The sequence below is a fragment of the Nomascus leucogenys genome, chromosome 15 (assembly GCF_006542625.1).
Source record: "Nomascus leucogenys isolate Asia chromosome 15, Asia_NLE_v1, whole genome shotgun sequence".
Taxonomy (NCBI): Eukaryota; Metazoa; Chordata; class Mammalia; order Primates; family Hylobatidae; genus Nomascus; species Nomascus leucogenys.
Window position 1 is genome coordinate 59,361,934 of NC_044395.1, and position 27,523 is coordinate 59,389,456.

Below are 27,523 nucleotides of genomic sequence, written 5' to 3' on the forward strand. Positions count from 1 at the left end.
ATTTACTGAACATTTGCAAAAGCCCTAGTTTATACTATGCCAAGTCCGGTATGAATAAGTGACATTACAGAGATGGTCAGACATGTCCCAATACCTAAGAACCTCCCAGTGTTGAGGTTGAAGACCTCAAGCAGCCAGTTCTTCATGATGCCTGTTTGTGCTTGAAGGCACAGACAGACAATTATAGGGCAGCATGCTGACCTTCATGAAGCCAGGGGCTGTCTCTGACTTGTTAATTGTTATATCCTTGGCATCTGGCAAGTCTTGGCATTTGGTAAACATTTACTGAATGAAAGGTTGGATGTGTCAGAGAAAGCTTCCTGATGGTAAAGTCTGAGCTGAATGAGTTAGTTATCTAGAGCAAGGATTAAGGGGAAATGCGGGTATTCCACACAGAAAGAGAATAGCATGTGTGTGGGCAAGGAAGTTCATGAGGTACACTTGCACAGGGAACTGCGAAGTGGTTATAACTAGAATGTGAATAGTGAAGGAAGTAGAGGTGGGTGATGAGGAGGACTGGTAAGCAGGACAGATCATGTAGGAGTTTGACTTATCTTAAAGGTGATGAGATGCTTAAAGAACTTAAGAAGGAGAGTGGTTAAGTTCTAACACAATACCAAGTCACCATCAAAATACTTTGAACCATGCCTCCACCAGTGGGGACTGGTTTATTCTGAGTCATTTTTACACTTATTGATTATAAAAAACAATATTCACACATTCAGTGCCTTGCAACCTGTTGGATCCTTTCTTACTGACTCTCTGAATCCTCACAGGAGCTTACCGAGGTAAGTTATTATCCTTGTAGATGATAAAACTGAAATGGAAAAGAGTTAATGGCAGTAGGCATCTGATTCCCAGCCTATACTGCTTTCCTCTGATTCGTGCTGCCTTTCATCAAATAGAAGAGATGTGATTAAAAGATGGGAAAGAATTTGCAAATATAGGATCTTTGAATAGTAAATTATTAAAGAAGAGGCTTTAAGCCAAATTGTGCTTTGTGGCTCAAATGTCTTTATGCTTTTGTAGGAAGAGTGAAAGCTATCAATATTGAGTGCCTATGATGCACTGTGTTAAAAACTTTATATAAGCATGATTAGCCTCACAATTACTTATGTACAAAGTATTGTCATCTCCATTTCATAGGCAGAGAAACAGTTTCCTGAAGACTTATAATTAGAACCACATTAGAACTGGGGTCTTCTGAATCTCAGTTTAGGGTTCTTTTCCCTGTGGCAAGGAACAAAAAAAGATGTCATTGAGGTCTTATAAAGGAGACTGCAGTAAAGCTGTAGCTATGTTGTTTGTTACTGAGGAGGAAGAGCCCTAGGCTTCATGCCATATGGCAGGGAAGATAACACCTGCTTGGTATAAACTTGTACTGGTTTAGTATCTACAATTAAAACCACTAAGGCTGTCAAGGACATTGTTCTCCCCCAGTTCAGAACATTTGTCCAGCACTAGCTCAGTGCTCTATATATCCTTACTAGTTTTACATGGAGGATATGTTTTGTGTTATGGTAGCATGTCATTATTTTCGTATTGGTTTCACACAGATGATTCCACTTGTGAAATAATCAAATATAAATGCTGCCTAAGAAATTAAGACTCAGAAAGATTAAGTGACTCACTCCCTACGTTTGAATGAGTTAGTAGTAGAAACCAGCACAAAATTCTGCTCTCCTGAGCATTCATGTATTCACTCATACCCTAAATATTGACTTAGTATCTTCTTTTTGCCAAACTACAGGTGACACAAAAATGAACATGCACTATCTTAATCCTTGAGAAAAAAAATTAATGACTGACTGGGGAGATAAGGGCTGCAAGAGAGGCATGAATAATGTACAATAGGGTTATATTTGATGGAGTGATTTATTCTGCTCCGAAGTACAAGGAAGTTTGCAGAGTTCTTGGGCCTTAAAGCTTTGTTCGTTTAACAAACATAATCTTTTTTTTTTTTTTTTTTTTTTTGAGACGGAGCCTTGCTCTGTCGCCCAGGCTGGAGTGCAGTGGCGCAATCTCGGCTCACTGCAAGCTCCGCCTCCCGGGTTCACGCCATTCTCCTGCCTCAGTCTCTCCGAGTAGCTGGGACTACAGGTGCCCGCCACCACGCCTGGCTAATTTTTTGTATTTTTAGTAGAGACGGGGTTTCATCATGGTCTCGATCTCCTGACCTCGTGATCCGCCCGCCTCGGCCTCCCAAAGTGCTGGGATTACAAGCGTGAGCCACCGCGCCCGGCCAACAAACATAATCTTAAAGTCCCTTTTAGCTCTAAATTCTGTTATCTGTGGTTCACTGGTCTGAGATCTGACTCTAAGATTCCATGGCATTTTAATGCCTGATTCTCATTTATGAAATGAATAGTTACCACATGATAAGTTCTTTGGGTACTGAGAAGTCAAGGACTAGTAAGATCTCTGCTCTTGGTCTCACAATTTTTGTGATGAATCAGAACATGTAAACAAGGATTTATAACATAGTGTTAAGTAAGCATCAGGTAGTGATACCAGGCAGAGAAAAAGGCAGTGCTTTCCTGTCTGATGGACAGCATGAACAAAAGTTGGGTTAAGGATCCGGTATGTTAGGCCAGAGAGCTTGGACTTTGTGCTGGAGCTGAGGGAGTATTTTAAACAGAAGATTGATGTAGTTGGATATGTGATGTCTAAACTAACATCTTAGATTTCTTTGGAAATTGGATCAAGATAGTAAACTGAATTCATGTGCCCATCTCTCTTGCTATCTCAAATTTCTTAATTTCAGAAAAGATTTCTTAAAAATCAAATTAAAAGCAATGCTCTAAAACAAAAGCATGACATAAATCAACTGTTGTGAGGAATTCATGGAAGATAGAAAGCAGAAAAGGTCAGATTGATCTGAGCAGAAGAAGCCACAGCTTAAAGTATGTGTAAGAGAAGATGCCTAGGAAAATGAAAGTAGCTCCAGAGAAAATGGGCTGAAAGAATATATACAAGAAGCAGGAAAGAGTCATGGGTCATCTTCAAGGGTAAATTAATTTAATTCTACCTTTGAAACAGTAGGGGCAGCCTCCTCCTTACAGTGCACAAAAGGCAGCAGGTGCATTTGATTCTAAGCTAAAATCAGCTAATTTTCTGAAGAAAGTAAACTGCCTACTTGAGGAAAGCTCTTGCTGTGGGTATAGGGGCCTGAGAGAGAAACAGAGAAGAACCTGAGTTAACTGTGAAATTCTACCACAGATACAAAGAAAAGGAAACAGGAGAAGTAGCTCTGCAGTGAAGGAAAATTAAAGTTTTCCATCCCAAGAGTAAATTTCTCATACTTTTGATGCCTGGGAGGAGGGGAATCTCTACTTTTCCATGCCTACATACCCTAAAGTAACACTTGCCAATAACCATCTCTCCGTAACTCACAAACAGATTGTATCAGACCTCCCATTCAGAGTAGGACAGTGCAAAAAACAGACTTACATAAGTTTCAGAAAAACTAATGCTAATTACATACACTAATCTATCCTTCACTTATAAATATGAATGAATAGCCAAGGATCTGCAGACATTTGAGAGAAACACAACATTAAAGAGAGGGACCAAGATAAGGAAGGAAAATTAGCCCCAGAGGAAATAGGTAATTCAGGAAATAACTTTTTAAAAAATCTAGTATTTTCAGAGAGGATCTATAGATGTTTCATCTACAAAAACACCCTGCTATTAGAGCAATCAGAGGAGGAAAGAGTGTTCTTAGTATTAAAAACATAAGACATAAATTTATGGCTGGGCGCGGTGCTCACACCTGTAATCCCAGCACTTTGGGAGGCCGAGGCAGGTGGATCATCTGAGGTCAGGAGTTCGAGACCAGCCTGGCCAACATGGTGAAACCCCATCTCTACTAAAAATATAAAAATTAGCTAGGTGTGGGGGTACATGCCTGTAATCCCAGCTACTCGGGAGGCTGAGGCAAGATAATCACTTGAACCTGGGAGGCAGAGGTTGCAGTGAGCCGAGATTATGCCACTGCCCTCCAACCTGGGTGACGAAGCGAGACTCCATCTCAAAAAAACAAAACAAGAAATTTATAAGGTTTAAACAACAAATGCATATAAGTGAATAGGGAATTAATGATATAAAATATAAAAGATAGCAAATTTGAGAATAAATGACAATAGAGGGTTGGTCAAGGGGATTCAAGCATAAGCAGAGAACAGAGGCAGTAGAGTGAAAAAATAAAGAAATAATAGAAGAAAAAATTCCCAGCTAAAGAAAGGCATGAGTCTTCAGATGAAGGGCCTATTAATGACCAAGTCAGATAATTGAAAAGAGATCCAAGAATAAAGAGAAAAATCTTAAAAGCCTCCAAAGAGAATATAGTTCATGTCCAAAGGAACATTAGCATCAGACATCTCGTTAGAAATAGTGGAAAAAACAGCAGTATCTTCAGAGGGATGAGGCAAATTGTTTAGAACCAAGAATTCTGTACCTAATCAAACTAACATGTAACCATAAGGTGTCAATATAAAGATATGTTTGGACATGTGAAGATCAAGGTTTATCACCCACAGATCACTTCTGAAAGGCTAAACACCAAATAGTAATAATAATTATCTCTGGGGTTAATGGTGATTAAGAATACTCACTTAAAAGTATTTTTACCAGCCAGGTGCGGTGGCTCATGCCTGTAATACAAAAAAATTAGCTGGGCTTGGTGGTGTGTGCCTGTAATCCCAGTTACTCAGGAGGCCGAGGCAAAAGAATCACTTGAACCAGAGAGGCAGAGGTTGCAGTGAGCCGAGATCATGCCACTGCACTCCAGCCTGGGCCGCTGAGTGGGACTAAGTCTCAAAAAAATAAAAAAAGAATAAAAAATATTTTTATCCAGGTATTTGATTAAAAAGTCAATTAGGACTTGTAATAAGTAGTTCTCATTCTGGGATCTCCCTTCACCATTGTCTTGGCAATCCCTTTGCATTTTTGTGTTGGTATTCCTATTTTCTCTATGCCATGCCTACATTATTTTTTGTTTGTATTTGGTGGAGCACATCCTCTAGTAGCTTTAAGAAAGTAAATGGAAAGTAAACATTTAATAATACCTTTCAGGTCTCAAAATGGGGTGTTCTCTATGCTACCCTCACGTTTAATTATTACTTCAGCTGCTTACAGAATTGCAGGTTACACATATTTTTTCATCAGAATTTGGAAAACATTACACTTTTGTCATCTAGCTTTCAGTACTGCTGAGTCCAAAGCCATTTTATTTCTCCTTCCCTGTATATGACCAATCTTTTTTCTACTCAGAAAGCTTGTAGGATCGTCTTTGTCACCATTGCTTTGAAATTTCACAATTATATTCCTATTTACATCTATTTATACTGCAGGGAGCTTTGTGAACTCTTTCAGCCTGGAAACTCTGCCCTCAGTTCTAGGAAATTGCTTGGATTATTTTGTTGATGATTTCTTCCCCTTGCTTCTTTTGTTGTCTCTTCCTGGAACCTCCATCATTTAGATCTTGGACCTCTTTTTTTTTTTTGAGATGGAGTCTCGCTCTGTCACCAGGCTGGAGTGCAGTGGTGTGATCTCAGCTCCCGGCAACCTCCGCCTCCCAGTTCAAGCAATTCCCCTGCCTCAGCCTCCTGAGTAGCTGGGACTGCAGGCACGCACCACCACGCCCGGCTAATTTTTTTTGTATATTAGTAGAGACGGGGTTTCACCATGTTGGCCAGGATGATTTCGATCTCCTGACCTTGTGATCTGCCCACCTCGGCCTCCCAAAGTGCTGGGATTACAGGCATGAGCCACCACGCCCAGCCCTAGATCTTGGACCTCTTAAACTAATTCTCCATTTTTTAAAGGATTTTCTCTCTTTTCCTTGAGTTGGTTTTTATTCTGAAGAATTAGAAGACTTCCTCAACTTCATCTTTCAATTTAATTTTTCATTTCTATTCTCATGTTTAATTTTCAAGCACTTTTTTATTTTAAGAAAATATATAGCATTCTTGTTTCCAGAATTGATATATTTTCTTATCTCTAAGGAAGGTAATAATAGGCTTTCCTTAGATGTTTTTTCCTCCCTGTTTAGTCTGTTTTTTCCAGGTGGCCCTTTGCCTTGTTTGTTTTGGTTTCACACTTTTATGTTAGAGGTTTTCCTTGCATATTCAGAGGTCTGCTCATATTTATGATTGGGGTACTAAAAAGCTCACTAGAATTTTAAGCTCATTGGTGGTGGACAATTCAATACTTTTAATAAATGTATAGAATTGTGCCGCCATCACCTGAAAAAGTTCCCTGGTGCCCTTTTACCATTCATTCAAACTCGCATGCTCAACCCTAGGAAACCACTGATCTGCTTTTGGTCTTTATAAATTTGTCTTTCTAGACATTTTATATAAATAAACTCATACAACATGTAGTCTTTTGTGTTTTGCTTCTTTTACTTAGCTGTGAACTTTATCTGTGTTGTAACATGTATCAGTATGGTGTATTTCATTTCTTGTTATGTCCAAATCATATTCGCTTGTATGGATACACTACATTTTATTTATCTTTTCATCAGTTGATGTGTACTTGGGTTGTTCCCACTTTTTGGCCATTATGAATAATGCAGTTATGAACATTCACGTACAAGGTTTTGTGTGGTCTCATTTCTTCAGAGTATATACCAAGGAATGGAACTGCTGGGGCATGCGGTTAACTTTATGTTTAACCTTTTGAGGAACTGCCAGACTTTTTTCCACAGTGCTGGCACTATTTTACATTCCCACCAGCAGTTAATAAGGGTTCCAGTTTCTGCCTATCTTTGCCTGTCCCTGTTGTTGTCTGTCTTTTTATTATAGTCATTTTAGTGGGTGTGAAGTGGTATCTCATTGTGATTTTATTGGATTTCCTAATGGATAATGATGTTGAGCATCTTTTCATGTGCTTATTGGCCATTTATATACAATCTACTTCACATTAATAGTAACTGAAATCCAGTAAAATTTGTAAACTTTGCCCCAGTATATCTTCATTCCCTGCCCCTTCTTTATTCTATTACTGCCATTCATTCATATACATGAGTGTGTATGAATGTGTGTGTGTATGTGTGTGTGCACGTGTATGTACTGTATATGTTGGAAGCCTAACAATTGCTTTATACAATTAGGTTTTTTGAAGAAGTCAATGGAAGAAATAACAAAAAGTATTTTTTTAGAGTCTTCCATGTTAATCTACATATTTACCATTTTCTCTGCTCTCCATTATTACTTGTGGATTTGAGTTACTATTTGGTATTACTTCCTTTCAGTCTGATGGACTTCTTTGAGTATTTCTTGTAAATCAGGTCTGATAGCAATACATTCTGTTTCTCTTTGTTAATCTGGAATGTCTCCATTTCATCTTCATTTTGAAGGATAGTTTTGTTGGGTATAGATTTCTTGGCTGGCAATTTTTTAAAATTTCAGCTGTTTGAATATGTCATTCCACTGACTTGGCCTCCATTGTTTCTGATCAGAAGTTTTTGTTTTGATTTTTAAAATACTCCGATCAGCAGTCAGCTGTTAATTATACTGATTGGCCTTGTACATGATGTCAGTTTTCTCTGGTTGCTTTAAATATTTTCATGTTGACTTTAGCTTTTGGCAGTCTGACTGTGCGTTTAGGTGTTATTTTTTTTTCTTTTTCTTTTTCTGAGATGGAGTTTCGCTCTGTCGCCCAGGCTGGAGTACAGTAGTGCGATATTGGTTCACTGCAACCTCTGCCTCCTGAGTTCAGGCGATTCTCTTGCCTCAGCCTCCCGAGTAGCTGGGATTTCAGGTGCATGCCACCACAGCCAGCTAATTTTTGTATTTTTAGTAGAGATGGGGTTTCACCATATTGGCCAGGCTGGTCCCAAACTCCTGACCTCAAGTGATCCGCCTGCCTCAGCCTTCCAAAGTGCTGGGAATACAGGCATGAGCCACCGCTCCCAGCCAGGTGTGAATCTTTTTGTGTTTTCCTACTTGAGATTTATTGAGGTTCTTGGATCTGTAGATTAATATTTTTATCAAATTTAGGAAGTTTTATCCATTATTTCTTTAAATATTTTTTCTATGTCTTTTTTTTTCTTCCTCAGAGACTCTCATTATATGTATGCTGGTGTGCTTTATGTTGTTCCACAGCTCTTTGATGCTCTGTTTTTTTCTTTAATTTTTTTTTTTTTTTTTACCTCAGTTCTTTATATTAGATAATTGCTATGGGTCCATTTTCTTTTTTCTTTTTTTTTTTTGAGACAGAGTCTTGCTCTGTCGCCCAGGCTGGAGTGCAGTGGCACAATCTCAGCACACTGCAACCTCTGCCTCCTGAGTTCAAACGATTCTCCTGCCTCAGACTCTTGAGTAACTGGGACAACAGGCACGTGCCACTGCACCTGGCTAATTTTATTTTTATATTTTTAGTAGAGATGGGGTTTCACCATATTGTCCAGGCTGGTCTTGAACTCCTGACTTCGTGATCCACCCACCTTGGCCTCCCAAAGTGCTAGGATTACAGGTGTGAGCCACCGCTCCCAACCTCCATTTTCAAATTCATTGATTCTGCTGCCATATAGAATCCCTTGTTTAGCTCTCTGTTAAGTTTTTCATTTGTTATTTTATTCTTCAACTGTAGTATTTCCATTTGGTCCATTTGAAGTAATTTCTACTGAGAATTTCACTTGTTGTTATGCTTTCTTTTCTTTTCTTTTTTTTTTTTTTGAGACAGAGTCTCGCTGTTGCCCAGGCTGGAGTGCAGTGGCGCGATCTCTGCTCACTGCAGGCTCCGCCCCCCAGGGTTCACGCCATTCTCCTGCCTCAGCCTCCCGAGTAGCTGGGGCTACAGGTGCCCGCCACCTCGCCCGGCTAATTTTTTGTATTTTTAGTAGAGACGGGGTTTCACTGCGTTAGCCAGAATGGTCTCGATCTCCTGACCTTGTGATCCGCCTGCCTCGGCCTCCCAAAGTGCTGGGATTACAGGTGGGAGCCACCACGCCTGGCTGTTACGCTTTCTTAAAACTCTTTAAACATGGTTCCTTTTAGTTTTTTGAATGTATTTATATCTGAGTTGAAATCTTTATTCTCTAAAGCCAACATTTGGGGACATTCAGAGTTTCTGTTGATTGCTTTTTCCCCCTAGGTCATGCTTTCCTGTTTCTTTCCATGTCTTATAATTTCTTGTTGAAAATTCAGTATTTAGATAATACTCTGTTCCAATTCTGGATACTGATAGCCCCCTCCCCCAAAAAAGTTGCTAGCTTTTTTGTTTATTTGTTGGTTTTGTATTATCTTACTAGGGATAAATCTGTGAAATAGTCTCTATCTGTGCTCATTGATGTCATTGCTCAGTGTTTGTTGTTTTTTTGTTTGTTTTTGTAGTGGTTTTGTTGTTGTTGTTGTTTTGTTTTGTTGCAGCCTGGCTTTCCAGAGATTGCTTCTGTGTTTGCTTAGCTGAATCTTTAGCCAATGATTTGACAGAGATGGTGCTCAAAAACTTCAACTCTGTAAGGCTTCTTTCCTCTGCTCATGGATCTGTGTGTAGGTAGGGGAGTACATTTACTGTTTAGGCCTTTTTCAAGTCTGTTCCAGCTTTTACTTTCTGTTGGGCTCTTTTGAATCTTTTATGTGTATGCACACAGCCAGGCATATGTGACTAGCATGAGGCTTTTCTAGTGTCTGCTGTGCCTGTGAACAGCCTTAGCCAGAAATTAGTTTGCCCTACTCAGGACTGTAGCTTCAGGCTAGTAGAGCTGAATAGTTGACCTTCTGCCACTACCACCTTTGGAAGTCACTTCCAATGACAGTGCCACTGGGCCTGGGCATTGCCCATATCTCCAGCAGAAAGTGAATGTTCTTGGACTATGCAGTTATACCCTGGTCTGCCCTGATGGAACCCCCACATTTCTGGAGTTGGGGCTCGGATGGATGGGAACATCCCTTGCCCAGAATGCCAGAGATTCTATTTTTAACCCGAAGTTCGGGAGTTTATCAGTCATAAGCACTTCTCAGTATTTTGTTGACCTTTGTTGGATTTCCAGGGAACTGAAATGTTTTTTGTCAATTTTGTCCAGATTTATAGTTGCTTGTTGGGGAGAGGATTTGCCAGTCTTCTCTCTTTGCCATACCTGGCAGTCTGCTTATAATATTTTTAAAAAGATGAAGGACAGATTATTCTGGGCTGTAATAAAAGATGCATTAGAGAAGGCAAGACTGGGGGCCCAAAAAGCGATGAGGAAGACTTGTAAAGGATTGATAAAGGTAAGAGAATATGGTGTCTAAGTGAAAGCAGTGGTTATGAGGCCAAGGAACAGAGGGTTTAATGGAAAGAACTTTTTGAATCCTGATACGGTTTATTTTCCATTTTATCATACTGCTTCTCACGGAGTGGGGAAAGGATTTTACGTGTAGTCAGGTATCAATCCTTGGTCTCCCTATCCCAAGGAAAAGTATCAAGTTGATCTTGTAGGGTGAGCATAGTCTTCCTCCTGGGACAGAATGCTTAGTGAGCACGACCTGGCTACCATCTCCTCTCTGGGTTGGGTTGTCACATTTCAGTGGCCATTTTCAATCTGTTTGCATTATATCATTCCGAGCTGCCCAGAGCCTTGAGTTTTGATTCCAGTACCTAGTCATTTTCTTCTTCACTATTTTCCTTGACCTTAAAACTTCTATTTGATCAGGCAGCAGCCACCCAGAATTTCCTTAGGATATAGCCTTATCCTTGACCATCTTAGCTGAACCTTGGAGCCTTCCCAAGATGGTTTTTAACTGGCCCGTTAAAAACCTGGCCTGTTGAGAGCTGGTTTTGATCATGTTGAAGATGTAATAAAGCAAACAAGCTTTTATAGGATGTGAAAAAAACCCATCAGACCCACTAATTTTTACTGCAGAATGTAGGCTAATGGTTTAAGTCAGTTAATAGTACAGTTCTTTGCCATTTTGGTATCTTCCTTTGCAATCCTGTTCCCATTATATCCACTTTTTCAATTATTGAGTGCCCCATCATTTAGATATTTCATTCCAATTTATACTACTATTGGATAAGACATATTCTTTTAGCAATCCTGTACTGAGCACTTTCTAATCATCTGGCCAACATCATTATCATAGCTAATATTTGAGTATTTTAAAAATGAATTTTACATAGCTTTATCTCATTTAACCTCACACTAACACTAAAATAAGTACTAATACGGGCTGTATTTCGTAACTGAGGAAACTGAGATAGAGAATTAATATCTTACGCAGAACTCATAGTTTGTAAGTGATAAAGGCATGATTTGATCCTAAGCTAGTTGATTCCAAAATGTCGGTTTTTAAGTATTATTCTATCCTGCCTGATAAAACAGACAGTTCAACATAAAACCTTAACAATTGGAGAGAATTATAAAGTAGCCAGTGATAATTGTGTTAGTACTTCTAATGAAGAAGAAAAAGAAAAAAGAAGGAAAATCAAACTAAAAATTGGTATCAGTGGAAAAGTACATAAAGTATATTCCAACAGAGGACGTTTGAGATCTGTCACTAGAAGAACAATTGAGGAAGTTGCAAGAAGAACGAACTTACAAAGTAGTTACAAGGAAGTTTCCAGTGTATTTATTCCTTATGGTCATCTGGTAATATGCTAAGAATATACACCTTTAAGCAAATGCCCAAATTGCAAGGATATAATCCAGGGTACTATTCATACATTTCCATAATGAAGAAAACCCAAACTGGTGGATGAATTTATATAGAAACACCTTTAAAATATTGTTGAACAGTTGATGCTATCTGAAGTTAGTAACCTTAAATTAGTAACATTAGTAATCTTAAATTAGTAACATTTGTGTTCTACAGTGTTTTGGTTCTAGTATCTTGTTTTCAAAAAAGTAGACAGTATCATAGATTATATTTAATATTCTTTGCCTATTTGCAGTAGAAAACTTGCCTGTGATGAATATTTTTGTATTTAAGGCAGTGGAGATGGTATATTAGTATATATGTATGAATATATGATGAATAAAAGTGCTATTCATACAATATTTCAGGAAGTAATAAATTTGGTACTCTTTCTAAAAGCTTTGAGTACTCTATCAGACTATACTTTAAAAGAACTGAGAACCAGGAACCCTTGAGTTTGTTAGAGTTATAGGTGCAAATTTTCTTTGGTGCTTTTCACTATTTTGTTATAAAATAGGAATTTGTATTTTATTGCCATTGATTAAAAAAATCTTTTCTCTAATTTGTGAGAAACATCTTAATAAAACACTTTAAAAAGAAAAAAAAGGTATAGATTACATCACTGTTGTATTCACAGTCCTCCAGTGGTTTCTTATTCTAGGTCTAAACGCCAGAGTTTTTATTACCGCCTCTCTGACTTTACATAATCTGATTCCCAGCTAACTTTCTGACCTCATTTCTTTCCTTACTTCCCCTTACTAACTTTGTTACACCCACATAGGTAGAATTCCTAAGGGTTGTGGAAATGTACCAAGCATGTTTCTGTCTCAGAGTCTTTAACTTCTTCCATCTGCCAGGAATATCCCCATGGCTTGCTCCCCTTAATTCATTCAGGTCACTGTTATATGACATCTTATTAGAGAGGCTTGCCTGTGCCTATCGTATCTAAAATAGTATCTCCCCACCCCCTCAACCAATCTCTGCTCCTATATGGAGCAGACACTTTGGTGATTGTTTTTTACTCTATTCCCTTCTAGAATGTAAGTCATAGAACCAGAGACTTTATCTGTTTTATTCTTTATGTAGTCCCAGAGCCTAGAATGGAGCCTGGCACACAGTGAATGGATGGATGGATGGCTAGATGGGTAGATGGATGATGAATTGGAATGTCTGGCTTTTGTTTGAAACAGAGACTTGTGGTTATTAGACATAATGATAATGTAATTGATTCCTTACATCTCTCTAGCTCTTTACCATTTTCAGTGATTTTATGCTCACTTTGCCTCATTTAATCCATTCAGTGGCCTTCTGAGGTAGGCAGAGAGCTGTAGTCATTATCCCTGTTTTATAAATTAAAAATGTGAGACTTAACTTAGACCCTTGCCCAAGGACACAGGGCTAAGAAGTAAAAATCTGGGTAATAACCTAGACCTTTCTCTCTCTGACAGATGTTAATATCACTGCCCAAAGCTATCACCTATGGAAAACAGAATCTTTTACTGAGGAAGGTGATGAAATCCCCTTCTCTACAGTTTTATAAAGCAAAGAAACCTAATGTTAACAGTATACATCAGGGGAGCTCCAGGGCTACCTGATGATGAAGAGCCTTGCTGAGTCAACTTTATTCCCACTTTAGGTTTTTAGTTAAATTTTGTTGAGTGGAACAGCGGGGAGAAAATAAATTAGAGCAGAAAAATATCGAAATACATATTTTGACCGGGAAAGAACCTCTATTGAGTTTTGGAACTAAAAGCGATTTAAGGTCATCCCTCAAATTATAACACTCCTCTTCCTTCACATTCCTCAGGTGATTAAACTTCAAACCAAGGGGACAGATTTATTGCCTGTGGTCACCACAACTGCTTATATATGCCCGGCACTGCCAGTTTTTAAGTTATGCTTTGTGCTGGAGGCCCTGTTAAAATCTATGAGAGTGCTAGTTTTTCTTACTTTAGTATGTCAAATGTGGTAAAAGACAGTCTCCCACAGTCAGTACCTCTAGTATATTATTCCTTAGTTCTTCCCTTTATCCTGTTATTCTGACTCTTGACCTTCCTCTTAGGAGGCTCCAAGTGTCAGGCAGTAGGGGCTCTCATTCTCTGTCTATCTCCTATACCAGATGGTCACTACTTTAGGACATGGACCATCTTTTTCATCTTTGTACATTTATGTCAACAGTATCTATCACAGTCTTACTGAGCACAAAGTAGGTGCTCTGAAAATGCCTGAAACTATTGAATTGTATCAGTATATATTAAGAGAGCCCCATCGCCTCTCCAGTTCTTTGCTGATCAAATGATAGAATCTTTGATCTCTATCAAAAATCTCATATTTTGGAGGCAACTTGTCTCTTAATTCTGTGTAATAAACAGTAATGGTATGCTATTTTTGCCTGGATCTGCCCTAAAACCTGCCACTCTTGGCCCAGCTCTGTTATAGTTTGCATGGAGAAATCAGGTTGTCACAGATTTTAAGCAGATCTAATAGTGGTAAGTTCCATTCCAGGGTAGGGCAGAAGCTTAGGGAAATAGATAGTATCCAGTCTGGGGAGAAATTCATTGTTCTCTTTAGATAACATGATCCTGATGCTGATGTCCTTTATCTTCAGGTTGAGGCAAGGACCTCTGGTGATGTAATGGGTTCAGGAGATTTTTGCAAAGAGGAAAAGGACAGGGCAAAAGCCTGTTTAGACTGCCATTTACCATATCAGGAGAGAGTAAGAAATTATAATGATGTATTTTGAAAAATTAGAAAGTTTTGATCCCTTCACTACATTTCGTACTTTATTTCCTATTCAGTGTGGAGAGCAAAATTCATAGAATAAGAAGGTACTGTGAGCTTGTCTCAGGGGTTGGGTTGGGGGAGAGGCAGGTAGAAAAGCTGTAAGCTAGCTTCCCATTCACAGTTAGGCTTTGGGTGGGAGAAGGAAGCCCCAAGGGACTGAGTGGATAGTGATGGCTAAAAGAAGAGGGAGAAACAGATTGAGTTTCTGAGACTAGCTACACAAAGGTGAGAGCTTGGAGGCTAATGTGGATTTCGGAAGGGGTATCAGGATGGCGTTTCTCATGGGGGGTTTGGTGATCCTGATAGTTAAGTTCCATGGCAGCTGGACCAGATGCATCTTGCTTTTCTTTGCACAGAATGTGAAGGCTGTGTCTGAGACTCCTGCAGTGCCACCAGTTTCAGAAGATGAGGATGATGATGATGATGATGCTACCCCACCACCAGTGATTGCTCCACGCCCAGAGCACACAAAATCTGTGAGTCTTTGGGGACCTGGCCAGTTTTGCGATTTATTAGAGTAAGTGGGGAGAGGGAGGAGTTGGTGCTGAGACCTAGAAGTTTAATATTCTGGTAGGCGTCCTTAGATTTTGGAGCTGGTGAAATCACTGTACTACCTTGACTAAAACTACTTTCTGTATGATTAAAGACAAAACATCATGTATTTATTTATCATTGGTTTGCAGATAGTCCCAAAGTGTCCTAGGTAATTGATGTTTATACCAGTCCGGTCTTGGTTTGCTTAGCCTGTTCTCCACAGATAGGACAAGAAGATATATAGGATTGATGCTACTTAGTGTAGGACTAACATAAATTATTCCAGTCTCCAGGGAAGCAACAAATTGTCTTGCTACAGATCTTTTCTTCTCTGTTAAATGTGCAGCGTTCAGCCTCTTAGAGCATTATTGATAATATTGAAAGACCCAAGGGAATTTATAAATACATTAGCGCTATTAATATGCTGGGCATCAGGAGTGCATTTTGATGCTGGATGTTGGCAATGATTTCTATTTAAATTCCTTTGAGGTTCCTGCATCTGAGAATAGCCATGGTCCCTCTACCCTTGCTTTGAAAAATCTGGTCCCTGTGCCTTTTACTTAATTTGGCATCACTGAGCACTGACCTACCATCAGATGATACTCTACTAGTGTTTCTTTGTTTAGGTCTTTTATTCAGATGAGAGCTCCATAATGAAGGAACCATCTAGCACTTCTATGATCATGAAAGAAAAAAAAGGGGCTACCTCTGGAATACAGCATTCAGGGAGGTGTTCAAACAAATTGGTTGAATGACTATTGGAGATGCTGTGGAGGAAATTCAAAGGAATTATATGACCTATTAGGATGAGAACTTACAAACAGAATCTGTGGAATCATCTTCTCTGTAGGTCACAAAGTTACCTCAAGGGAAAATGTGCTTCAAAATTGGAGAGTTGTTAACACTGATACGGTTTTTTTTTTGTTTGTAGACATGTTCATTTAAAACATTTTTTTTTCCCCACTAAACCATGAACAGCTTAAAAAGTAGAGGAAATCCATATGTATGTATTTCTAGTGCTTAACATAGTTCTTGGCACCTGCAGAGGTAGGTAAATATCAGAGGACAGTAAATATTTAATTAATTAATTAATTGATCTTCATAGCATTCTTTCTAAAAAGGTATTGTTAATTCCTAATTTATAGAAGAAGCAGCTGAGATTTGGAGAGGTGAATTGATCTGCCCAGTCTCTTAGTAAACTAAAGAGCCAGGATTTGAAAGCAGGTAATTAACCCCAACTCCAGGTTGTTTTCCACCATAGCACAGTGGTATTTTTGTGTGTACAAACCTGTGCTAGGAGCCAGAGAAGGAGACTATTACAGAAGGAAAAGGCAAGGTTTCTGTCTTCAAAGAGATATATCAGGACAGGCAAAAGAGGACAAGGCATGGAAGTATAGGTTTAGGTGCCTGGGATATAGTTTGTCTACAGGTACAAGAATAGAAAATTGAGAAATCATTATGCTAGAGTAGTAATCAGGAAGGAAGCCATCGCCTCTGATCTCAGTGTCTTGGCTTATTGCTGTTCTCACTACTGGAAAGTTCTCTCCCATTTTCACCTATTAAAAGCCTGTCCAGTCAAAAGGTAGCGTGGTCAAGCACTCCAAGGTGCAGGATTTAGTTGGCTTTAGTCTCTGTGGAGCCATGGATTTGAGTCCCACTGTTGCCAATGGCTTTGTATCATCGCAGATAAATGATCATCATAGATAAATGATCCTCTATTCTTTGTAGAAACCTATCCATCCTTCAGGATCCAGTTGCAGGATCCTGTTTATTTATTTATTCCATGAAATATTTACCTGAGTGCTTGCTTTTTTTTAGTAAGTGGTTAGATAGAGGAACTCATGGATGAATGACCCACATTCCCTGTCCTTATACAGTTTATGGACTATCCGAAAGATAATTGTGATATTTTTATGACAAAATCTGTTAAATACCTTGAAGCATCTCCTGGGGAAAGGAACTATAATTTATGATCACTTCTGAACCTCAATATTATATAGCCTGCCCATTTCTTTATAACATGTATCACTTTCTGCCTTGTAGTTATGATTTTCTCACCTCCTTTATAAGAATGAGAGGATGGGGCAGCATTTTGTACAGGATGAGGCAACAAGTAGATTCTCAGTAAATGTTTGTTATGTAAATGAATGAATTGAACATTTAATATTTTTAAAAGGTAAAATTTGAGTGCTTAATGTCTGCTGGGGATGATTCTGATTACCTCACATATTAATCAGTTTACTCCTACAGCAACCCCAAAAGATAGTTATCATTATTATCACCATTTTATAGATGAGGAAACTGAAACACAGAGAAGTTAAGTAACCTGCCCAAAGTCATGCAGAAGGTAAGAATAACAAGAGTTGGGATTTAAGTTCAGGCAGTCAGGTTCCAGAGTCTGTGTTCTAAATCACCACACTCTACTGCCTCTTGATGAAGAACAAAAGTAGTTCCTTCCCTGCAAGGGTTCAGGATGTAAGGAGGGAGTAACTCAATAGAAGTTGGTGTTGTGCTGGTAATGCAAAGTGCTATTTGCATTACTACAGGATATTTCTTTTAGCTTGGGGAAGCATAAAATATTACAGATTAAGGGGATTCTTATCTAATAGAATTGTCTTTAACTAACTTATTTTGATAGTTGTCTAGCCTGTATTGAATATCTTTAGTGCTGAGACTCTCACTTCTTTTGTTTATGGTGAGTTGTTTACAGTGGCCTGTTTACAGGCCATTTTACCCAGAATGGATGGGCCTGGGCACAGAGGAGGAGTAATATAGATTTTGACATAAGAGAAAGGATGAGTTTATTGGGGTTTGCTCTGTGGATGTTCTAACCTCACATCTAGGAGAGGTTCCCCTATGCTAACAAAGGCTGGTCTTGCCAAAATTTTGCACTAATAATGCAGGTATACACACGATCTGTGATTGAACCACTTCCTGTCACTCCAACTCGGGACGTGGCTACATCTCCCATTTCACCTACTGAAAATAACACCACTCCACCAGATGCTTTGACCCGGAATACTGAGAAGCAGAAGAAGAAGCCTAAAATGTCTGATGAGGAGATCTTGGAGAAATTACGTAAGGAATTTGTAGCTTTCTGAACCTTTCTTCGCTTTATGACTGGTCAAGCACAGAGATTTGCTGGTTGTAGGCTTGGTCCATGCAGCTGGCTGGCCATGCTTGGTACCTTAGCCACAGACTGCTTCTCCTCACCCTGCCCCTGCACCTCCCTTCCCTGTCTCACAGCCCTGGTTGGATACCATGTTAGGATGGGGATGTGGTGAGAGAGTGTGGATAGCTCACTTTGAGGGCAGGGTACCCCTCACCCCTAGGCATGTATTATAGAGATGACAAATAGTTTTTCTCTAATGAATAGTCTAGAATGCCATATTGAGAAAGACTGAGGACCTAGTGGAAAAGGGTGCTGTGATTGATTATTGATGTTTTGCCATTGACCTAGGAGAAGACAGATCTGCCATCTTGGTTGTAGGAAAAGAGGGAAGGGAAGTTAACATTTTATGAACCTATAGTATGTATCAAATGACAAGCAAAGTATTTTATTGATTTTTTAAAATTTAATTCTCTTATTAACCCTGTGAAGAAAAGCATTATGATCCTAATTTTTGCCATTAAGATATCTGAGGCTCAGGGAGGCTAAATATCCTGCCCAAAATCACACAGCTAAAAAGTGACATGGCTGAGGTTAGAACACAGTTTTTGTTCCTGCAAGTAGAGGATACTGCCTCTTGCTGTCAAGTGGAAACTTCCATTTTACTTTCTTTAGCTGCCAGAAATGGGGGTATGTTAGGGTAGCTTATTTCTGTGTTTCAGTAAACTGCAGAAGAATTCATATTAGAAGGAAGAACTAGGTTGATCTGTGGGCTTGGAAGAATCATTTGACAAGGGCTTTAATTTATTCACTGTATCTACTTACTTCCAAAAAGGATTCGATGTGACCGATTTGGCGACATCTGCAAACTGGCATTGCTTTCTGGTTGTCTAGTTGTTCCTGATTAATTCCTATATGACTTTAAAAAAATTTTTCACTGTTTTAAAAATTGCCCTTTTCTGGATCCCTCATAAAATGACAAAGTAAGAAAAGCCACTTACTTAGTCATCTGTTTACTCCTGTATGTAGTCTTGTTCTCTAAACCAGAGTTTTTTTTTGTTTTGTTTTAACAATAACACTTAGAATTATGACTTAGAATTAAGACTTGGCCTGGGAGTTAGGACACTTGAGTTGAAGCTTCTGCTCAGCCACTGACTTGTGTCTTAGGCAATTTTCTACTGTTCTCTAAACCTCATTTTTCTCATTTTTAAAATAGGGATGTTAATACTTGTCTCATTTGCAAATCAAATGAGGTAATATATGTGAAAAGTACCAATTCCTAGTAATTGGGTATTAATGGAGAGCACATTGGACCAGGAGACTAAAAATGAAACTCCTAATCTTAGCTCTGACACCAATTTGCTGTGTGACCTTGGGGAAGTATCTTCTTCCCTTCTGTGGGCCTCAATTTCTCCATCTCTAAAATACAAGTTGTAAAACCCAATGGAAAACCTCTATGTCATTGCACTTGAAATATTCTTTGTTGTAAACCTCTTCTCTACTTTATCTCTCTGGCTTTTACTTAAAGTAGAGATCAGTCCATATATCACCTTTCTGAAGCTTTTCCAGTCTTTTTTTTGTGTGTGTGCCTCTTTCTGTACCCCTTTGGCATTTATCACAGCAATTATTATATTTTCATGGAACTTTATGCTTACTTATCTGTCTCCTCCATGAAATTGACCTTGAGAGCAGGGACTGCCTTGACTGTGTCATATCTCTTCATTCCTAACACAACATATGGCTTGGTGCGTATTAAATGAGTAAATATTTACTGAATGGATTAAAAAATGAATGACTTTTAGGAGTTTAGAAATGGAATAGCTTACTATGAATCAAAGCAGTCAAGGTGATGAAACTTTTGGTTGAGACTTACGGGGGAAGCTGAGGGCCTGTTTAGCATGCTTTTTGGCTATTGGAGGTAGTTCTTTAACCCTTGCCAACTACAGGGGTTGGGGAAATGTGGGACCTTTTTTGTATCTTGATTTGGGAAAAAATGATTCATGGTCTCTGTTTCTTTCAAAGGAAGCATAGTGAGTGTGGGCGATCCTAAGAAGAAATATACACGGTTTGAGAAGATTGGACAAGGGTTAGTAGGGGCATTTTCTTTCCCTGGAGAAATGACTTTAAAGTGTGTGTGCCAGCATATATGATTTTGCTTTTGTTTTGCCTCTCATAAACCTTGTTCTTCTTTCTCCACTTTACCCCTCACCCATCTGGAGTTGTTATGTTAGACTGACTTCAGATTTGGCAGAATTACGCTTAATGTGAGAGATATGCCATTAGCTGACCATGTTGCTAAAAATACCCCTGCAGTGACAGTGAGAGAACAATTTTTTTTCTTAGCACAAAACCAACTTCCCAAATTACAACTCTGCTTTTCCGGATGAACCCTGTTTGTCCTAGTGCTGAGATCCACCAGCACTAATATAAAATGGAAGACCCAAAACTATAAACCCTTCTACTACTGTGATAGGACCTGTTTTTCTAGGTAGACGCCAGAATTTATCCTTCTGGCATTCATCCTTCTCTGTATCTTGTATGCTGCCCTCAGTGTAATGAATTCAGCAAATCTTAACTGAGTTCCTATTGTGTGCAAGGCATTATGAATTCAGAGACAATCTCTGCTTTCAAGGACCTCAAGTCAACAGAAAAAGATAGGCAAACAATTGTATAGTCATATGTTGCCTAACAAAGGGGATATGTTCTGAGAAGTGCATCCTTAGGTAATTTTGTCACGTGAGCATCATAGAGTGAACACAAAACTGAATAGTATTAGCCTACTACACACCTAGGCTATATGGTATAGCCTCTTGCTCGTAGGCTACAAGCCTATACAGCATGTTACTGTACTGAATACTGTAGGCAGTTGTAACACAATGGTAGTTGTATATCTAAACATAGAAAAGGTACGGTAAAAATATAGCATAAAAGATTAAAAAAAAAAGGTATATTTGTGTAGGGCACTTACCGTGGATGGAGCTTGTAGGACTGGAAGTTGCTCTGGGTGAGTCAGTGAGTGGTGAGTGAATGTGGAGGCCTAGGACGTTACTGTGTACGCTACTGTAGACTTTATAAACCCTGTACATTTAGACTGTACATTACATTTATTAAAAAACAAAGTAATTGTGCTATGACATTACAACTGCCACAGTGTTACTGGGTGATAGGAATTTTTCAGCTCCATCATAATCTTATGGGACCACCATCATATGCGGTCCATTGTTGACTAAAACATCGTTATGTAACACATGACTGTCCTGTGTTTTTAAAGTGTTCGGCTGTTATTTTGAGTGAAAGAGGCTAGATATGAAAAAGCAGATACTGTCTCATTTGATTTATATGAAATTCAAGAATAGGCAAAAGTAATATATGATAACAGAAGTCAGAATAGTGTTTATTTCTGGGAGGAGGACGTAGAGTGGGAATAGGCATGAAGGAATCTTCGGGGGTAATGACTGTAGTGTCTTTTGAAAGTGTTTGGGGGTGGAGCCAAGATGGCCGAATAGGAAGAGCTCTGGTCTACAGCTCCCAGCCTGAGCGACACAGAAGACGGGTGATTTCTGCATTTCTGTTTGAGGTACCGATTTCATCTCACTAGGGAGTGCCAAACAGTGGGTGCAGGACAGTCGGTGAAGCGCACTGTGCGCGAGCCGAAGCAGGGCGAGGCATTGCCTCACTCGGGAAGCACAAGGGGTCAGGGAGTTCCCTTTCCTAGTCAAAGAAAGGGGTAACAGACGGCACCTGGAAAATGGGGTCAGTCCCACCCTAATACTGCGCTTTTCCAACGGGCCTGGAAAACGGCACACTAGGAGATTGTGTCCCACACCTGGCTCAGAGGGTCCTATGCCCACGGAGTCTCGCTGATTGCTAGCACAGCAATCTGAGATCAAGCTGCAAGGCAGCAGCGAGGCTGGGGGAGGGGCGCCTGCCATTGCCCAGGCTTGCTTAGGTAAACAAAGCAGCCAGGAAGCTCGAACTGGGTGGAGCCCACCACAGCTCAAGGAGGCATGCCTGCCTCTGTAGGCTCTACCTCTGGGGGCAGGGCACAGACAAACAAAAATTCAGCAGGAACCTCTGCAGACATAAATGTCCCTATGTCACTGACAGCTTTGAAGAGAGTAGTGGTTCTCCCAGCACACAGCTGGTGATCTGAGAACGGACAGACTGCCTCCTAAAGTGGGTCCCTCACCCCTGAGCAGCCTAACTGGGAGGCACCCCCCAGTAGGGACAGACTGACACCTCACTCGGCCGGGTACTCCTCTGAGACAAAACTTCCAGAGGAACTATCAGACAGCTGAATTTGTGGTCTCACGAAAATCTGCTGTTCTGCAGCCACCGCTGCTGACACCCAGCCAATCAGGGTCTGGAGTGGACCTCTAGTAAACTCCAACAGACCTGCAGCTGAGGGTCCTGTCTGGTAGAAGGAAAACTAACAAACAGAAAGGACATCCACACCAAAAACCCATCTGTACATCACTATCATCAAAGACCAAAGGTAGATAAAACCACAAAGATGGGGAAAAAACAGAGCAGAAAAACTGGAAACTCTAAAAAGCAGAGCACCTCTCCTCCTCCAAAGGAACGCAGTTCCTCACCAGCAACGGAACAAAGCTGGATGGAGGATGACTTTGACGAGTTGAGAGAAGAAGGCTTCAGACGATCAAACTACTCTGAGCTACGGGAGGAAATTCAAAACAATAGCAAAGAAGTTAAAAACTTTGAAAAAAAATTAGAAGAATGGATAACTAGAATAACCAATAGAGAGAAAGGCTTAAAGGAGCTGATGGAGCTTGAAAGCCAAGTATCGAGAACTACGCGAAGATTGCAGAAGCCTTGGTAGCAGATGCGATCAACTGGAAGAAAGGGTATCGCTGATGGAAGATGAAATGAATGAAATGAAGCGAGAAAGGAAGTTTAGAGAAAAAAGAATAAAAAGAAATGAACAAAGCCTCCAAGAAATTTGGGACTATGTGAAAAGACCAAACCTACGTCTGATTGGTGTACCTGAAAATGACGGGGAGAATGGAACCAAGTTGGAAAACACTCTGCAAGATATTATCCAGGAGAACTTCCCCAATCTAGCAAGGCAGGCCAACATTCAGATTCAGGAAATACAGAGAACGCCACAAAGATACTCCTCGAGAAGAGCAACTCCAAGACACATAATTTTCAGATTCACCAAAGTTGAAATGAAGGAAAAAATGTTAAGGGCGGCCAGAGAGAAAGGTCGGGTTACCCACAAAGGGAAGCCCATCAGACTAACAGCTGACCTCTCGGCAGAAACTCTACAAGCCAGAAGAGAGTGGGGGCCGATATTCAACATTCTTAAAGAAAAGAATTTTCAACCCAGAATTTCATATCCAGCCAAACTAAGCTTCATAAGTGAAGGAGAAATAAAATACTTTACAGACAAGCAAACGCTGAGTGATTTTGTCACCACCAGGCCTGCCCTAAAAGAGCTCCTGAAGGAAGCACTAAACATGGAAAGGAACAACCGGTACCAGCCCCTGCAAAAACATGCCAAATTGTAAAGACCATCAAGGCTAGGAAGAAACTGCATCAACTAACGAGCAAAATAACCAACTAACATCATAATGACAGGATCAGATTCACACATAGCAATATTAACTTTAAATGTAAATAGGCTAAATGCTCCAATTAAAAGACACAGACTGACAAACTGGATAAGGAGTCAGGACCCATCAGTGTGCTGTATTCAGGAAACCCATCTCACATGCAGAGACACACATAGACTCAAAATAAAGGGATGGAGGAAGATCTATCAAGCAAATGGAAAACAAAAAAAGGCAGGGGTTGCAATCCTAGTCTCTGATAAAATAGACTTTAAACCAACAAAGATCAAAAGAGACAAAGAAGGCCATTACATAATGGTAAAGGGATCAATTCAACAAGAAGAGCTAACTATCCTCAATATATATGCACCCAACACAGGAGCACCCAGATTCATAAAGCAAGTCCTGAGTGACCTACAAAGGGACTTAAACTCCCACACAATAATAATGGGAGATTTTAACACCCCACTGTCAACATTAGACAGATCAATGAGACAGAAAGTTAACAAGGATATCCAGGAATTGAACTCAGCTCTGCACAAAGTGGACCTAATAGACATCTACAGAACTCTTCACCCCAAATCAACAGAATATACATTTTTTTCAGCACCACACCACACCTATTCCAAAATTGACCACATAGTTGGAAGTAAAGCTCTCCTCAGCAAATGTAAAAGAACAGAAATTATAACAAACTGTCTCTCAGACCACAGTGCAATCAAACTAGAACTCAGGATTAAGAAACTCACTCAAAACTGCTCAACTACATGGAAACTGAACAACCTGCTCCTGAATGACTATTGGGTACATAATGAAATGAAGGCAGAAATAAAGATGTTCTTTGAAACCAACGAGAACAAAGACACAACATACCAGAATCTCTGGGACACATTCAAAGCAGTGTGTAGAGGGAAATGTATAGCACTAAATGCCCACAAGAGAAAGCAGGAAAGATCCAAAATTGACACCCTAACATCACAATTAAAAGAACTAGAAAAGCAAGAGCAAACACATTCAAAAGCTAGCAGAAGGCTAGAAATAACTAAAATCAGAGCAGAACTGAAGGAAATAGAGACACAAAAAACCCTTCAAAAAATTAATGAATCCAGGAGCTGATTTTTTGAAAAGATCAACAAAATTGATAGACCGCTAGCAAGACTAATAAAGAAAAAAAGAGAGAAGAATCAAATAGATGCAATAAAAAATGAAAAAGGAGATATCACCACCAATCCCACAGAAATACAATCTACCATCAGAGAATACTACAAACGCCTCTATGCAAATAAACTAGAAAATCTAGAAGAAATGGATAAATTCCTCGACAAATACACCCTCCCAAGACTAAACCAGGAAGAAGTTGAATCTCTGAATAGACCAATAACAGGTTCTGAAATTGTGGCAATAATAATAGCTTACCAACCAAAAAGAGTCCAGGACCTGATGGATTCACAGCCGAATTCTACCAGAGGTACAAGGAGGAACTGGTACCATTCCTTCTGAAACTATTCCAATCGATAGAAAAAGAGGGAATCCTCCCTAACACATTTTATGAAGCCAGCATCGTCCTGATACCAAAGCCTGGCAGAGACATAACCAAAAAAGAGAATTTCAGACCAATATCCTTGATGAACATTGATGCAAAAATCCTCAATAAAATACTGGCAAACCGAATCCAGCAGCACATCAGAAAGCTTATACACCGTGATCAAGTGGGCTTCATCCCTGGGATGCAAGGCTGGTTCAACATACGGAAATCAATAAATGTAATCCAGCATATAAACAGAACCAAAGACAAAAACCACATGATTATCTCAATAGATGCAGAAAAGGCCTTTGACAAAATTCAACAACCCTTCATGCTAAAAACTCTCAATAAATTAGGTATTGATGGGACGTATCTCAAAATAATAAGAGCTATCGATGACAAACCCACAGCCAATATCATACTGAATGGGCAAAAACTGGAAGCATTCCCTTTGAAAACTGGCACAAGACAGGGATGCCCTCTCTCACCGCTCCTATTCAACATAGTGCTGGAAGTTCTGGCCAGAGCAATCAGGCAGGAGAAGGAAATAAAGGGTATTCAATTAGGAAAAGAGGAAGTCAAATTGTCCCTGTTTGCAGATGACATGATTATATATCTAGAAAACCCCATCGTCTCAGCCCAAAATCTCCTTAAGCTGATTAGCAACTTCAGCAAAGTCTCAGGATACAAAATCAATGTACAAAAATCACAAGCATTCTTGTACACCAATCACAGACAAACAGAGAGCCCAATCATGAATGAACTCCCATTCACAATTGCTTCAAAGAGAATAAAATACCTAGGAATCCAACTTACAAGGGATGTGAAGGACCTCTTCAAGGAGAACTACAAACCACTGCTCAATGAAATAAAAGAGGATACAAAGAAATGGAAGAACATTCCATGCTCATGGGTTGGAAGAATCGATATCGTGAAAATGGCCATACCGCCCAAAGTAATTTATAGATTCAATGCCATCCCCATCAAGCTACCAATGACTTTCTTCACAGAATTGGAAAAAACTACTTTAAAGTTCATATGGAACGAAAAAAGAGCCCGCATCGCCAAGTCAATCCTAAGCCAAAAGAACAAAGCTGGAGGCATCACGCTACTTGACTTCAAACTATACTACAAGGCTACAGTAACCAAAACAGCATGGTACTGGTACCAAAACAGAGACATAGATCAATGGAACAGAACAGAGCCCTCAGAAATGATGCCGCATATCTACAACTACCTGATCTTTGACAAACCTGATAAAAACAAGAAATGGGGAAAGGATTCCCTATTTAATAAATGGTGCTGGGAAAACTGGCTAGCCATATGTAGAAAGCTGAAACTGGATCCCTTCCTTACACCTTATACAAAAATTAATTCAAGATGGATTAAAGACTTACATGTTAGACCTAAAATCATTAAAATCCTACAAGAAAACCTAGGCAATACCATTCAGGACATAGGCGTGGGCAAGGATTTCATGTCTAAAACACCAAAAGCAATGGCAACAAAAGCCAAAATTGACAAATGGGATCTAATTAAACTAAAGAGCTTCTGCACAGCAAAAGAAACTACCATCAGAGTGAACAGGCAACCTACAGAATGGGAGAAAATTTTTGCAACCTACTCATCTGACAAAGGGCTAATATCCAGAATCTACAATGAACTCAAACAAATTTACAAGAAAAAAACAAACAACCCCATCAAAAAGTGGGCGAAGGACATGAACAGACACTTCCCAAAGAAGACATTTATGCAGCCAAAAAACACATGAAGAAATGCTCATCATCACTGGCCATCAGAGAAATGCAAATCAAAACCACAGTGAGATACCATCTCACACCAGTTAGAATGGCCATCATTAAAAAATCAGGAAACAACAGGTGCTGGAGAGGATGTGGAGAAATAGGAACACTTTTACACTGTTGGTGGGACTGTAAACTAATTCAACCATTGTGAAAGTCAGTGTGGCGATTCCTCAGGGATCTAGAACTAGAAATACCATTTGACCCAGCCATCCCATTACTGGGTATATACCCAAAGGACTATAAATCATGCTGCTACAAAGACACATGCACACGTATGTTTATTGTGGCACTATTCACAATAGCAAAGACTTGGAACCAACCCAAATGTCCAACAACGATAGAGTGGATTAAGAAAATGTGGCACATATACACCATGGAATACTATGCAGCCATAAAAAATGATGAGTTCATGTCCTTTGTAGGGACATGGATGAAACTGGAAAACATCATTCTCAGTAAACTATCTCAAGGACAAAAAACCAAACACCGCATGTTCTCACTCATAGGTGGGAATTGAACAATGAGAACTCATGGACACAGGAAGGGGAACATCACACTCCGGGGACTGTTGT

General features: G+C 39.6%; 1 protein-coding gene across 5 annotated transcripts in view; it reads left to right on the forward strand.

The window, feature by feature from the left end:
- The window catches only part of PAK1 (p21 (RAC1) activated kinase 1), a 158,551-nt gene that overhangs the window by 105,426 nt on the left and 25,602 nt on the right, over nucleotides 1-27,523 (forward strand). For all 5 annotated transcript variants that reach the window (XM_003254675.4, XM_030828657.1, XM_030828655.1 and 2 more), the window contains exons 6-8: nucleotides 14,762-14,881; nucleotides 17,843-18,017; nucleotides 20,071-20,134. In XM_003254675.4, coding sequence (XP_003254723.1) covers nucleotides 14,762-14,881; nucleotides 17,843-18,017; nucleotides 20,071-20,134 — 359 coding nt within the window. The remainder of the gene's footprint in view (nucleotides 1-14,761; nucleotides 14,882-17,842; nucleotides 18,018-20,070; nucleotides 20,135-27,523) is intronic.